Source organism: Crocuta crocuta, unplaced genomic scaffold (assembly GCF_008692635.1).
Source record: "Crocuta crocuta isolate KB4526 unplaced genomic scaffold, BGI_CrCroc_1.0 scaffold44, whole genome shotgun sequence".
Taxonomy (NCBI): Eukaryota; Metazoa; Chordata; class Mammalia; order Carnivora; family Hyaenidae; genus Crocuta; species Crocuta crocuta.
Window position 1 is genome coordinate 8,718,278 of NW_027530179.1, and position 14,207 is coordinate 8,732,484.

General features: G+C 37.8%; 1 protein-coding gene across 1 annotated transcript in view; it reads left to right on the forward strand.

Moving 5' to 3' along the window:
* Positions 1 to 14,207, forward strand: part of LOC144232125 (kinesin-like protein KIF6) — a gene marked incomplete at its 3' end in the record, with an annotated part of 187,123 nt that overhangs the window by 82,406 nt on the left and 90,510 nt on the right. The window contains exon 5 of the mRNA XM_077764825.1: positions 531 to 640. Within this exon, the coding sequence (XP_077620951.1) occupies positions 531 to 640 (110 nt within the window). The remainder of the gene's footprint in view (positions 1 to 530; positions 641 to 14,207) is intronic.

Genomic DNA, 14,207 nt, shown 5'->3' on the forward strand with positions numbered 1-14,207 from the left:
GTTATCTATTTATGCCACCAGAAATTTTGAATATTGGAAAAATTTTAAAAAGAATTATAATTAAAGATGGAAACTCTTGCTACTGAAGTTTTAAAACTGAAGTAATGATTCTGTTTTCTTTCATGAATAGGCTATTCACAGAATGTAAGTTTATTTTTTCACAGTAATCTTTTGTTTTTTTGGAGGTGGGGATCTGGAAAGTAAAAAATGGTGTGTTATACAGTTCTGCAACTGAGTTGGCTCATTTTAAGTGTATATTGACTCTTTATTTACAACGTGGAACCAATAAAAAAACAACAGACTAAAGTTGCTTGTAATCATGGGTGTTGGCCATTAAAAAAAAATAAAGCTTCATGCATATGGTTACTGGCAACTTGAAAGTGTCACGAACTGAAAATGGAAACCATACCAAATGAAGAGCGTAAAGGAGAGAAGCTGTGAGGAAACTATAGTGATAAATGTGGTCATCCTCCTCTGAGCTGAATTGTTATTTATAGCTATTAAATAATGTCTTCCCCTTTTCCAATCAGGACAGCAGCACAATATATACAACGCACATTTCCTATTTGGAAATCTACAATGAATGTGGTTATGATCTATTGGATCCAAGACATGAAGCCTCCAGTTTGGAAGATTTGCCGTGAGTAGCAGAACAACAAAGAATGGGGAAAATTACTTTCAGATGTTCCCTTCAATTGTTTTCTTTGAAACTTTGTATGTTTCTGGTCTCAATCATAATTAACAAATACTGGATAACAGGATCTTTTTGTAATATAATGGATTTTTTTTCAGTTATGACCAGTAGACAGCAATGATGGGAACTAAAATTGTTTGAAACCCATTTCTTGGGAAAATCTCTTTTGAAATTGGTACAAGAGAGTGCACTGAATATTCTCAGAGCTGGGGCAGAACTGACTAGTAGGATACGCCGGTACTTCTTTATCCCTGCTGAATCACACCCTTTCCTCCTCTATTTGTGGCGTTTCTCTGAAGACGGAGTTCAAATTAGGGCTCAAGCAGCAATAAGAGACTGAAAGAGAGAAAATAAAACTTTGCTTTCCCCATTGCTTCTCTATTATAAGACTGACTTTGAAAATCATTTGGTCAGATTGCTTTATGACTGAAATATAAGCAGTCTTCAGAGTTTACCTACTGAGTAAGTTACCCTGCCTGCATTTATGTAACATTACTCACTGCTTGTTTGAATATCTGCCTAAATTACGTATTAATTGGTAATACTTCATATCCTTTTGTCCAGACATTTTCGTATATCAGAAGTTGGTATGGGACGCCCTGATGGTTCAGTTGGTTAAGCTTCCAACTTGTGATTTTGGCTCAGGATCATGAGATCAACCCCCGTATCAGGCTTTCTGCTGACGATACAGAGCCTGCTTGGGATTCTCTCTCCCCCTCTTTCTCTGCCCCTCTCCTCTCTCTCGCTGTCAAAAATAAATAAATGAACATTAAAAAAAAGTTGGTACAGCCAAGAAAACGTATTTTAATTTTCTTATTAAATATTCTAAAGCAATTTAAAAATATATATTAATCCTCTACCACAAAGATCGATAGCCAGTTGCTTGTTTGTTCTGATTTGCAAAAGAAATAAGGAGATAATAAAGAAAATAAATTATATTCTTTACATCACCTTTATATGTATTCTTCCTTTAATATTGATTGGAAGTTTTTACATATCTCTTATGCCAATTATAATCATTAGAACAAGTTAGGATAGAGGATTATTACTGTTTTCTAAATATTCATGTTAATTAAAGAATAGAAGAAGAGAAAGGAAAGATCTGACTCCATGGAAGAAATTGGTCTTAAGGAAACTATTGGAATTAAGTTCACAGAAAGGTAAAACGTTCCTTAGAGGATCCTTAGAAACAGCAACATTAAAAACATGAAGATGTGGTCAAAAAGGCCATGTATTAAGGAGTCATGTGAAATAAAAGCAGAAAGGCCAACAGAAGCCAGCTTTTGAGGTACTTGAATGGTGGGCTTTTGCTGTGAGACTGATCATTACTCTAATAGGCTTTTAAACTAGTTTTCTACCCTCCAGTGTAACCTGTGCACCTCTAGGCTAAATATGGCTTAAAATTGCTTTTAACAAGTCACATCTACACTGAAGAGCTTGAAACCTGCTTAGCAGTATTCTGGATATGAAAGTCTTGGCTATGACAAATGTGGAAGAGGAGAGAGAAGTTTGAGAGATATGCATAAAAAATACATAGATGATAACTAACTAGCTAATTAGATAGACATAAAATAAATTGATATGTCTCTCACTTGGATTTGATTGGATTTGAAACAAAGATGAATTATAGCAGGTTGGTACTCTCTATTTTACTCATTGAGAAGAGTACACTCCAGAGGTATGACTTGCCCAGGGTGTCAAAATAATCTGTTAATGGTAGAGCAGGAATAGAAAACCATAGGGGCACCTGGGTGGCTCACTTGGTTGAGCTTCTGACTTCAGCTTAGGTTATGATCTCACCATGGGTGAGTTTGAGCCCTGTGTTGGGTTCTGTGCAGAAAGCTTAGAGCCTGGAACCTACTTCAGATTCTGTGTCTCCCTCTCTTTCTCTCTCTCTCTGCCCCTCCCCTGTTCACATACTCTCTCTCTCTCTCTCTCAAAAATAAGTAAACATTAACAAAAAATTGAAAACCACATGCTCTCACTTGAATGCCAGAGTAGCAAAAATAGCTTCAAGATTTTACCATGGGGCCCAGAGAATTAGAGTCAGTGACTAAAAAGTTATTTCTGGTAGAAAACTTGATTGGGTGGTAGTAATGAGTTTCACATACATAACTTTTGTGGCTGAGAGTACCTTATGAGATGTTTACAGTAACTTCCTCAGAGGTAGGAAGTATGCCTTACCTGAGTTGGTAGTCTCTCTACCACTAGGCCAAAGTAAGTTCTCAATATTAAAAAAATTATCTGTTAAATTGAAACTATAAAGTAGACTTTTTGAAGATGAGTTTAAAGGAAAAATAACATGAACTCTATAAATCAGAATCTAATTGACAAATTAGGTGCAACCTGACTATGAGAACTAGGAATGAGAGAAGTCATTGGCTTCTAAGAGAGACAGTGTAATCTATATAGTCAAGAGCACTTGATAACAAATCAGGAAATTTGGGTTCTAGTCCCAACCCTGCAATCTTAGATACATTTTTCCACTTTTCTGGGTTCCTCATGATCTATAAAATGTGAGCATTAGGTTATATAATATTTAACAACCGTCCACCTTCTAGTGTCTAGAGTTCAAAGATTGTCTACCTCAAAGGATAGGACTTCTTTGGTGACTCTTTTCCCCTTCACAAAAAAATAAAAAGTGTTGTAGATATCTTATATTTTCCTCCTAGAAAGGAGCCTTCTACCTCTTGAAAGCAAGGACAATGCTTTAATTCACTCCATGTCTCTGTGTTTCCTGGTGCGCATGGCATTTATTAGTGGTTCTCAATGTCGATCAGATTGTCTCTGTAGATGTCACTAGCTTTCTGTCTTAAACTGCTGCTCTTTTCTTGTCCTCTTGCTGGAGAATGGGTTCTCTGACTCAAGGCAGAAGTGACCCCAATTACAAAACAGGTGTTTTCAGTGAACCACCGCCCTCCCCAACTAGCATACAAAAGGACAGAAAGATGTTCTTCCCTTATGTTTTGGAATATAATTACATGACAACAAATCCATTAAAATAAAAATGAGAAGATTCTCATTATGGAGGAGGATTCCCATATCCCAGGAGTATAGCTTATTTACTTCAGATAAATTCAATACAATAGAATTCCAAGACAACTCAAGAACAGCATAGTCTTTTGGTGTGAGGATGATAGAGTTTGACTGGTATTGAGTCTGCTGGTTTTCTGGGGATTTTAGAGGGTTTGCCTTTTACTAAGATTATCCAGTAATTCTATATAATGGAATGTGACTTTTGCTTACCTGGGTGGGATTAAGAGTATGTACTGTTAATCTGGTTTCTTTCATACACTCTTGAACTGGGACAAGCTCTGACCCCGTGATCTTACCCATCTGATTGACTGGTTTCATTGTTGTGAGCTGGAATGTCCCAAACCCTCTGACTATGATCCAAAAATAGTAGGCAAAATATCTGTTGACTTTAGTTCTCTCTTGCGGTCATCCATTTGAGGGACAATGGCAATATACACGTTGTATCCCTCTCACATTCTCATACTTGGCATAGTGTATAGTGAGATTCAAGGTCATTTTGATGTTACACAATAGCCATTAGTAACAGATTACTTACTACTGAGCAACACAGCTTCCTCCAAATCACCTGCTGGATGTTCTTTTCACAGGGCACTCTGCCTTTTCTGTTTCTTGTTTTTTACACTCTAATGAGTTCCAATTCTGCTGTTACTGAAGCACTTACCTATAGACTGCCTGCGGACTTTGTATATATAATGTCAGGGGATTGGACTAAAGTCAATTGCTTCTTGCAAATGTTTCTATAGTCATTTGGCAAGGAGTTTTTAGATTCAACATTAAAAGCATGATCTGTGAAAGAAAAAATAGATGAGTTGAGCTTCATTAAAATTAAAAAATTCTGCTCTCTGAAAGATACTGTCAAGAAAATAAAAAGATAACCCAGAAACTGAGAGAAAATATTTACCAAACACATATCTGATAAAGGACCTATATCTAAGATATACAAAGAGCTTTTAAAACTCAACAACAAGAAAACCAACAATCCAATGAAGAATGAGAAAAATATCTGGACAGCCACCAAAGAAGATATATGGATGGTAGTTAAGCATGTGAGAAGATGCTCCACATCATCTGTCATTCAGGAATTGCTAATTAAAACTACTGTGTACCTACTAGAATGGCAAAAATCTAAACTGGCAATACCAAATGCTAACAAGAATGTAGAGTAACTGGAACTCTCATTCATTGCTGGAGGAAATGCAATATGCTACAGAGGTTTTATTAATTAATTAATTTATTTATTTATTTGAGAGAAGGATGGGAGAGGTTGTGTATTGTGCGCAAGTGAGAGAAGGGCAGAGGGAAAGGAAGAGAATCTCAAGCAGACTCTACACTCCACACAGAACCCAATGCAGGACTCTATCCCACAGCCCTGGGGATCACAGCCTGAGCCAAAATTAAGAGTCGGACACTCAACCAACTGAGCCACCCAGGTGCCCCAGTAGAGCCATTTTAAAAGACATCTTCTAGTTTCTTAAAAAACAAACATAGTTCTTAGGACATGATCTAGCAGTCATACTCCTGGGTATTTAACCAAATGAATTGAAAACTTATGTCAGTACAGAAACCTGCCCATGGGTGGATATAGCAGCCTTCTTCATAATTGCCAAGAGCTGGAAGCAACCAAGATGTCCTACGTTAGGCAAATAGAAAAACAAATGGTGATACATCCATGCAGTGGAATATTATTTGGCAATAAAAAGAAATGAGCTATTAAGCCACAAAAGACATGCGAAGCCTACATACTGTATGATTCTAACTATATGACGTTGTGGGAAAGGCAGACTGTAGATACAGGAAGAAGAGCACTGGTTACTAGTGGTTGGGGAGGGGGAGATACAGGTAGGAATAGGTGAAGCACACGGGACTTTTTGGGCAGTGAAACTATTCTATATGATAGTATAATGGTGGATGAATGATATTATGCACTTGTCCAAACTCATAGAATACATACCACCTAGAGTGAACCCTAGTAAAAGCTATGGACCTTTAGTTAACACAACCACAGTAGCGAAAAAAGAATGAACTATTGATACATTTAACAGTTTGGATGAATCCCAGAGAATTATGCTGAGTGAAAAAAGCCAATCCCAAAAGGTCATATGCTGTGTGATTTATTTATCTAATATTTTTTATTTTTATTTTTATTTTTTTCTTATATTTTTATTTATTTCTAGGAGAGAGAGAGAGAGCGTGAGCAGGGGAGGGTCAGAGAGAGAGGGAGATACAGACTCTGAAACAGGCTCCAGGCTCTGAGCTGGCAGTCAGCACAGAGCCCGACGCGGGGCTCGAACCCACGAGCCGCGAGATCATGACCTAAGCGAAAGTCGGACGCAACCGACTAAGCCACCCAGGCGCCCCTTATCTAATATTTTTTAAATGGCAAAGTTATAGAACTGGATACAGATGAGTGGTTGACAGGAGTTAAGGCAGGAAGTGGGAATGGTTATATAAGGCCAGTGAGAGATCCTTATGGTCATGGACTGTTCTGTATCTCAACTCTGGCTGTGGATACATAAGACTACTCATGTGATTAAATTCCATAGAACTAAACACACATTTACGTGCACACACACACTATACATACATACACAAAACTGGGACATCTGAATAAGATCAGTGGATTGTATCAATCCAGTGTCCTGTATCACAACCAGTGTCCTGGTTGTGATATTTTAATATAGTTTTACATGATGTTACCATTGGGAAAAACTGGGTAATGGGTACATTATATCCTATAGCTGCATGCAAATCTACAGTTATCACAAAATAAAAAGTTTAAGGAAAAAAGCAATTGTCTATATATTTGTACAGATATATATATATATATGCATATACACACATGCGTATTCAGTGTATTCTGTATTTAGTAATTTAAATGAAAATAAAACATCTATTTTTGGAAGTCCTTATGTCATATGCTATAAAGAGAATATAGTTAGAATCTAAGTATGTCTTATGGAGTAAACAATATAACTACTGGTCTAACCATAGAGAAAATAGTCACCTTACTTAAGTGTAATTTTAGTATTCCTAAATAGGGATGCATAATGCATGTAAGGTCCCAAAGATGGTCATGGTTATTACTGTTAGCAAAAAGTCAGTAAACTCCAGCATCCAGTATTGCAGTCTTGGCTGTGTTGTAAAATAGTTTGTTGCCAAAGGAAAACAAATAGTTGGAAGTTAAGTTTAATTCATCATATTTCTATACCCACTGGATATGAAACACTCTTAAGTGTTGCAGGAGTTACAAGAAAGATGAATGTACAGTGTCTGTCCTCACAGCTTACATTCTAGTCATGTGGAATCATTCATTTATTCAACATTTATTGAGATCCAGCTTGATTCTACATACGGTGCTAGACACTGAGTTTACTGACAATAGTCTTTACTTTCCTGGAACTCACAGGAGCATGGGGGAAAGCTCGTATAAAATAACATAAGGTAGAATATGAAAAACATCATAAGAAAGGCAGAAAGAATGACTAGGGCTTCAAGGAGCAAGAAATCACATCAGGTCAAGTGATAAGAAAGAGATTCACAAAGAAGGTGGTACATGAAATAGTCCTTGAGGGAAGGAGTAAGACTTGGGGCAGTGGAGTGTGGCATTCATGTGGAAACAAAGGTAGGGAAGAGCATTGAGCTTGTTCTGTGACAGTTAATAGACCTGTTTGACCCCAGTAAGGGAGTAGGTAAGAACATTGAGACAGAAAAATAGGAATGCAAGGATTTGGGAGGAAGGTGTAGCCCTCCAGAGCAGCTTGGAACTGCCTTTTAGGAAGAAAAATCAGTCAGTAGCATATAGGGCTAGAATGAGATGGATGGGAGTCAGAGAGACCCCAGAGCATTGTGGGAAGTTATTAGGACCATCTCTGCGGCAGTGGGAGTGAAAAGGAGGGACAGGATTGGAATACATAATCCAGTGGCTTGAAATTTAACTATGTGTGAGACTATAACTATGTGGGAGAATCACCTGGAATGTTGTTTTAAATAAACAGATTGTTGGCCACCACCTCCAGAAAATTCAAATATGTTTGATTAAGCAGCCCAGGTGATTCCAATGCAGGTGGTGTCTATTAATCCTTTCCCTCATCCACCTAGGAAAAGTTCTTTTTAGAGATACCAGATAATCTCTCCATAGAGGGAGATAGGCACCTATTGTGTGGTGGTCCCTATCCTAGGGACTTTAAATGCAGTATCTCATTTGAGGAAGTAGGTATCATAGTCTATGCTTTATGGATGACTAAACTGAGGTTCACTTAGATAGTGTGATATTTCCCTAAGATTCCATGTCTGCCAAGAGATGGTCCAGGATATTAACCTCAGTCCATCAAACATCAGACCTGGGACACTGGTGCTGTTGCCCAGGAGATCCGTGCTGTATCCTGGCATTCCATCTGCGCAAACTGTGTTTCTGGGCTTCTTCAGGGCTCTGCAGCTGCTGGTGTGAGCCACAGCTTTGAGTCCTGCTCAGCTCTCTCTGTTGTGTGTCACACACTCTGTTCTTTACCTCAAAGAGGGGTAGTCTAATAGAACAGACTCAAAAATGGTCGTTTCAGGCTTCCATACTAAGATGGATGGTAAGATGCCCTGAGTTGTTTAAGGGCACATGGGAGGAGACAGATTTCTACCTGGGGGCCAGAGAAGGCTGGAGAAAAACTGCCTCATTATGGTCTTCAGCCTGCTAAGCACTATCTTCGTACACTCCATGATTTTTCTCCCAGTACCCACAATAATTACATCAAATGTCTGTCTCTTTTGTCACATACTACGTGCCCCAGTCCTCTTCCACGCCACTTGTACCCTCATCTCAGATGGACTATGGAAGGTGCCAAATATGAATTCCCTCAACTTGCTGCCTTCCACCCTGCTTCCCACTCACCTCCTTCCCTCTAGCCCCAGGAAACTCTGTTCTTTTAAAAGCCAGTCTTTCCACTTATGCCCAGGACTCTCCTTGGATTGGCTGCAAATCTACTTTATTTGGCCTCCCATTTTATGTTTAAAATTCTTGAATTCAGTGCTTTTAGCTGAAGCATACATCCTTCAGTTCTTATTCCTACCTGTTGCATTATATTGTTTTCATTTGTGTCATTTTTCTGGCCCCATTGAGCATTTGAAGAGATTCTGGACCTATAAGCAAAGATCTCAAAGTTAAAACTAACTCCAGTCTTTTCTTCAGCTGATTCCATTACTGATACAGCTGGGAGGCAACTTCTTGAGAAGCAGGGGTGCTGTCCTCTGGGATGATCTGAGCAAGTGACCAGTGACTAGTGATGGTCACTTATACTCTCTGTCATTCATGGATTGGCCAGGGACTGTGTTTCTTAGAGAATGAGACATTGCCAATGACCATAGTGGAGGAAATAGAGACCCTTTCCATCCTGAAAATGACACACTTCTACCCAAAGCCTGTCCCACCAGTAATCTCAAAGGGGAAGTTGACTTCCTCTACTGTGAATGGCTGGTTGAAAGAAATCCTTCTTAATATCTGAAATGTCTTATGTAGGAGGCTGTCTTTGTCAGTTCAGCTACTAGAACAACATACCATAGACTAGGTGGCTTAAATAACAGACACTTATTTCTTATAGTTCTAGAGACTAGGAAGTCCCATATCAAGGAGCTGACAGATTTGGTTCCTGGTGAGAGCTGTCTTCCTTATAGATAGCTCTCTTATAGATAGCTTCCTTCTTGTTGTGTCCTTACATGGTAGAGAGAGAGAGAAAGCATGCATATGCTCTAGTCTCTCTTTCTTTTCTTATAAGGGCACTGACCCCATCCTGTTGACCTTATCTAACCACATTACCTACCTCATTACCTACCTACAAAGGTCCCACCTCTAAACACCATCACATTGGAGATTAGGGCTTTAACATACAACTTTTCACAGGGACACACATATTCAGTCCATAACAGAGCACCAACAGTTGCCTAATATGTGATGCATAGAAGGATGGGAAAAAACAGATACAGTATTTTCACTCATACATCTGGAATATAAAAATGTATGTGTGATACTTTGAGTTTTTAATCACATGAGATTAATTAATCAATGACAAGGAAAACACTGCCACATTTGTCTATTCCATCTTTCTCAAGTGTTGTATATAAACAAATGCATAGTTTCTTTACCTAAGATTAAAAGTTGAAGTGCACTTTTAAAATTATGAATTTGTCTTTCTTTGACTTACTGTCCTGTTAGGCTTCATAATTGCTTTATAAATCATTTGGAGTAGTCTGATAATATACTTTTTCAACCTATTTTAAATGTTGAGTATAAAAGCAAAACCATAAGATTACCTAAGAGTGTGAATAATTTTGGCTTGCTTGGTCACTTTATTCTGTCACTTAGAAGAACACACAGGGTTTGGAAACTGACTATTCTAGCTCAACTAGTAGAGAAAAAATAATTACAACTGTTTGAGAGTGTCAGCATCATATTTACCAAGCATTTACTAGATGCTGAGAATATCAATTAGCTCTGGAGGCATTATAAAGAATTTAAACTGTATGCTTCTCCTCAACTTACCATTTAGTGGGAATATGCAGCATGCACATGAAACACCTCAAGAAACTTCTGCAAAATGCAGCTGCTCTCTACTGTCCTGTTAATCATATGTGTGCATGCAAAAAAGGTATACAAATGATTTAGAACTACAGTAGTTTATGAATGGAGCCACATCAACCAATAGTCTCCTATGATAGCCCACTCCCTCAGTGGTTTCCTAATTTTATTGGCATTCGCCAAGAACAAAGTTCTGACTGTGCCAAGATCTGGCAGTGCTGCTGAGGAGGGAGCAGTGCTGAGTCAGCCTAGAGAGAAGAAGACACATTTCTAATGATATCTAGGTGAGGGAGAGGAAGAGGTTCCAGCAGACAGCTAGAGGGCTCATCTGGACCAGATAAGTGTCACAGGTTTTAGTGCATTAATCTCCTTGCTCTGAAACTTCTAGAGCAGTTGACCTCCGTGTTATTATTATTTTTTAATATAATTTATTGTCAAGTTACCTAACATACAGTATATACAATATGCTCTTGCTTTTGGGGGTAGATTTCCTGTGATTCATCACTTACACACAGCACCCAGTGCTCATCCCAACAAGTGCCTTTTGGGGGTAGATTTCCTGTGATTTATTGTTTACATACAACACCCAGTGCTCATCCCAACAAATGCCCTCCTCAATGCCCATCACCCATTTTCCCCTCTCCCCACCCACCACCATCAACCCACAGTTTGTTCTCTGTATTTAAGCGTCTCTTATGGTTTGCCTCCCTCTCTGTTTGAAACTATTTTTTCCCCTTCCCTTCCCCCATGGTCCTCTGTTAAGCTTCTCAAATTCCACATATGAGTGAAAACATATAATATCTGTCTTTCTCTGACTGACTTATTTCACTTAGCATGATACTGTCCAGTTCCATCCAGGTTGTTGCAAATGGCACGATTTCATTCTTTCTCATTGCCAAGTAGTGTTTCATATATATAAATCACATCTTCTTTATCCATTCATCAGCTGATGGGCATTTGAGCTCTTTCCATAATTTGGCTATTGTTGCTCTGGAAAACAGTGTGGAGATTCCTCAAAAAATTAAAAATAGAATTACCCTATGACACAGCAATAGCACTACTAGGAATTTATCCAAAGCTTATGTATTGTTTAGCTAACTATAATTGACCTTGTGTCTTCTGATTGAGTTCTAGGACAGTTGAAGACATTTTGCAAAGTCAAAGTTATTGTGAATGCTACTCAGTCTGGCTGATCACCTATTACCTTTTAGTACATATCTGACTTGCTCTAAGAAGGAAGCCTTAGGAATAACCCAGTTTTACCATAACAAAAGAAGGTAAAACACTCAGGAGATGTTCAGGGTCTTTGTGAAGACCATGCAGGTAATGCAGTTTTTGGTGAGAAATAAAGAAGACTTTGAAGATAAATGGAGAGCTGTTAATCTGGTTCTGAATGAGAAGTGTGAATACCTTGAAGAGGTCACTTCTTCCCATATGTAGAGAGGTTCAGTGAAATTGTGAGCAAAATCTTAAAGACTTTGAAAAACAGATAGGAGTCCAGAGTTTATCTGAAAGGATACACAACCAAGAAGAGTAAAAAATTCCTGGAACAGAGAGAAATGAGAGAGGACTAGTGATACCATGTATTCAAATAAGATAAAACTCTTATAATGAAATCGTGTTGTACTACTTCGGAATTAGAAGACGTGAGAACAGATAAACCAGAATCAGATCCTATACCATGTCACTATTTAATGTGGACAAAAGGAAGTTACTCAGTCACTGGTATTGAATGTTTTTGTTAGTGAGCTAACTAACAACTGTTTGTAACAACAGACCAATTTACAGTGGCTTAACCAAATAGTCTGCCTGCCCCACCCTGGCCCAACCCTGCATACCCAGTAAGGGTTCTCCAGTTTGGAGCCAGGTCTGCTATGGAAGCTCCTGGATGTATTAGGGCTTCCTTTTATCATTTGGCTGACCATTCTCAGTGGGTAACTCTAGTCCTCCTACAGAATGACTACCCTGCCTTCAGCATCACATCCACATTTCTGGAAGAATAAAATAAGGAAAAGGGCATGTGTTAGCTGAGGCTGCCCCCTTAACAGTCTTCCCCAGAAGCTCTGTCCTTTGACTCAATCTTTACTAGTCACTGACCAGAATTATGTTACATGGCCAGTTGGAGTTGCAAGGGAGTCTGGAAAAGTCTAGTATTTTAAAGTAATTCCCTGAACACAAATCAGAGCTTAATATTTATACAGAAGGCGAGGACAGATCCCATATAGGCAGCCTTGAGTGAGTCACAATTAGTTATCTGGAGGAAAAAAAAATCCATGTGGATCCCTTATTTCTTTCTTTGCACCTGCATCCCAAAAAAGTGAAGAAAATGTGTTATTAATATTAAAGGATATAATAACATGCGTGCACTTATACCACAAATCTGTAAAATAAGCATATGAAAATTGTTTTAAGGAAATACATTAGTGTATTGGCATTATCCTTGTGATGGGACTCTTTATTTTTTAAAATTCTTTCTACTTTTTAGAAGTTTCAAACTTTTTTGCAAGAGGAAATGTGTGACATTTATAGTTGGAAAAACAATAAACTTTATGTTAAAATGAAAGTAAATAAAAGTAAATAAACTCAGAATTGGTCAAATGCAAGAGCATAATCATAAAGGTGTATAAAGGTATTTTCCTGACAGAGAAATACTATGGTTTTCCAGAATTAGAAATCCATGTCTTCTAGAACTAGTTACCTGTAAAGCTTGATCACATAATTTTGATGATGCAACCGTACAATCTAAATGAGAAAGCAAGTATTAGTGAAAATGAGAGGAAAAGTAACTTCTTTGGAAACAAAAAAAAAGTTGGTACTTCTGAAAAAGATACACGTTTTAGTGTGTGGCTCTATAGTAACTATATGGAATTAGGTCAAGGAAGACATTTCATTGTGATGAGTTATTTGAGTCTGAAGCACCAGATGGAACATGATATATGTGGCTGAATATAGTTGGAAATTAGCAAAGGGTATTGGTGTAAGAAGGAGAATAGCAAGCATAGTATTTGACACGTAAAATATTGTCTTTTGTAAAATTGTGCAAATGATGATTACCTGTAAGCAGTAGGTAGGTGCAGTAAGCCCTGGTTATGTACATTAGATTTGGGGGCCATTGGTTTATTCGTACTTGCACACTGATATTGCTTAGGGGTGAGGAAAGTTTGGTTAGTTTATTATATAATACAGGAATGTGGCCTTATCGAGGTATTAACAATCTAAAAATGTATCATATTTGGATACAATTTCGGAAAAAAATAGAAATGAAAGAATGTTTCATGTATGATACTAAATCTGAGTGAAACAGTTAAATGATAGTGACCAATAAATAAATAAATATAATCTGTGAGCAGAGTGTTGGTTCTCCCACACCATAATTGTATCTGGCACGATTCTGCCTTTGCCTGTCATAGGTAATTCGCATTTTGGTCTTCCATTTCCACAGCAGTGGCCAACAGCTTCCAGTTCTCTGTCTTGGGTTCCTTTGATGACATTTGTTTTCACAGCATTTGAAAGCGTAAGCACAGTATTAGATTACATTAGATGACCTAATCCTTGCACAGTTTCAGACAGGAAATGAATCAGGTACAGGTGCACAGGCAGACCTATGGAAGTAGAATAACCTTAGGGTGTTAAGTTCTTTGGGAAATCTAGTGGATCAGAGTTCATCTAATAACGTTATAAGTTAACAACATAGGTAAATTAGAAATAGTAATGATAAGATTTAGGAGAGGATATTTACCAATCAAAATAAAAGAAATTAATATGGATAGCAAGAATTCATCACAACATTCACTCAGAATATTTTGCAGCTCTGAATTTGGACTTGTCCTTTTTCGGGTAAAGTATTTCATTTGTTGGTATACATGTGTCTCTTTTAAAAAGTTAAAACCAAATTTATTTTCCTTAAAGACAATTTTT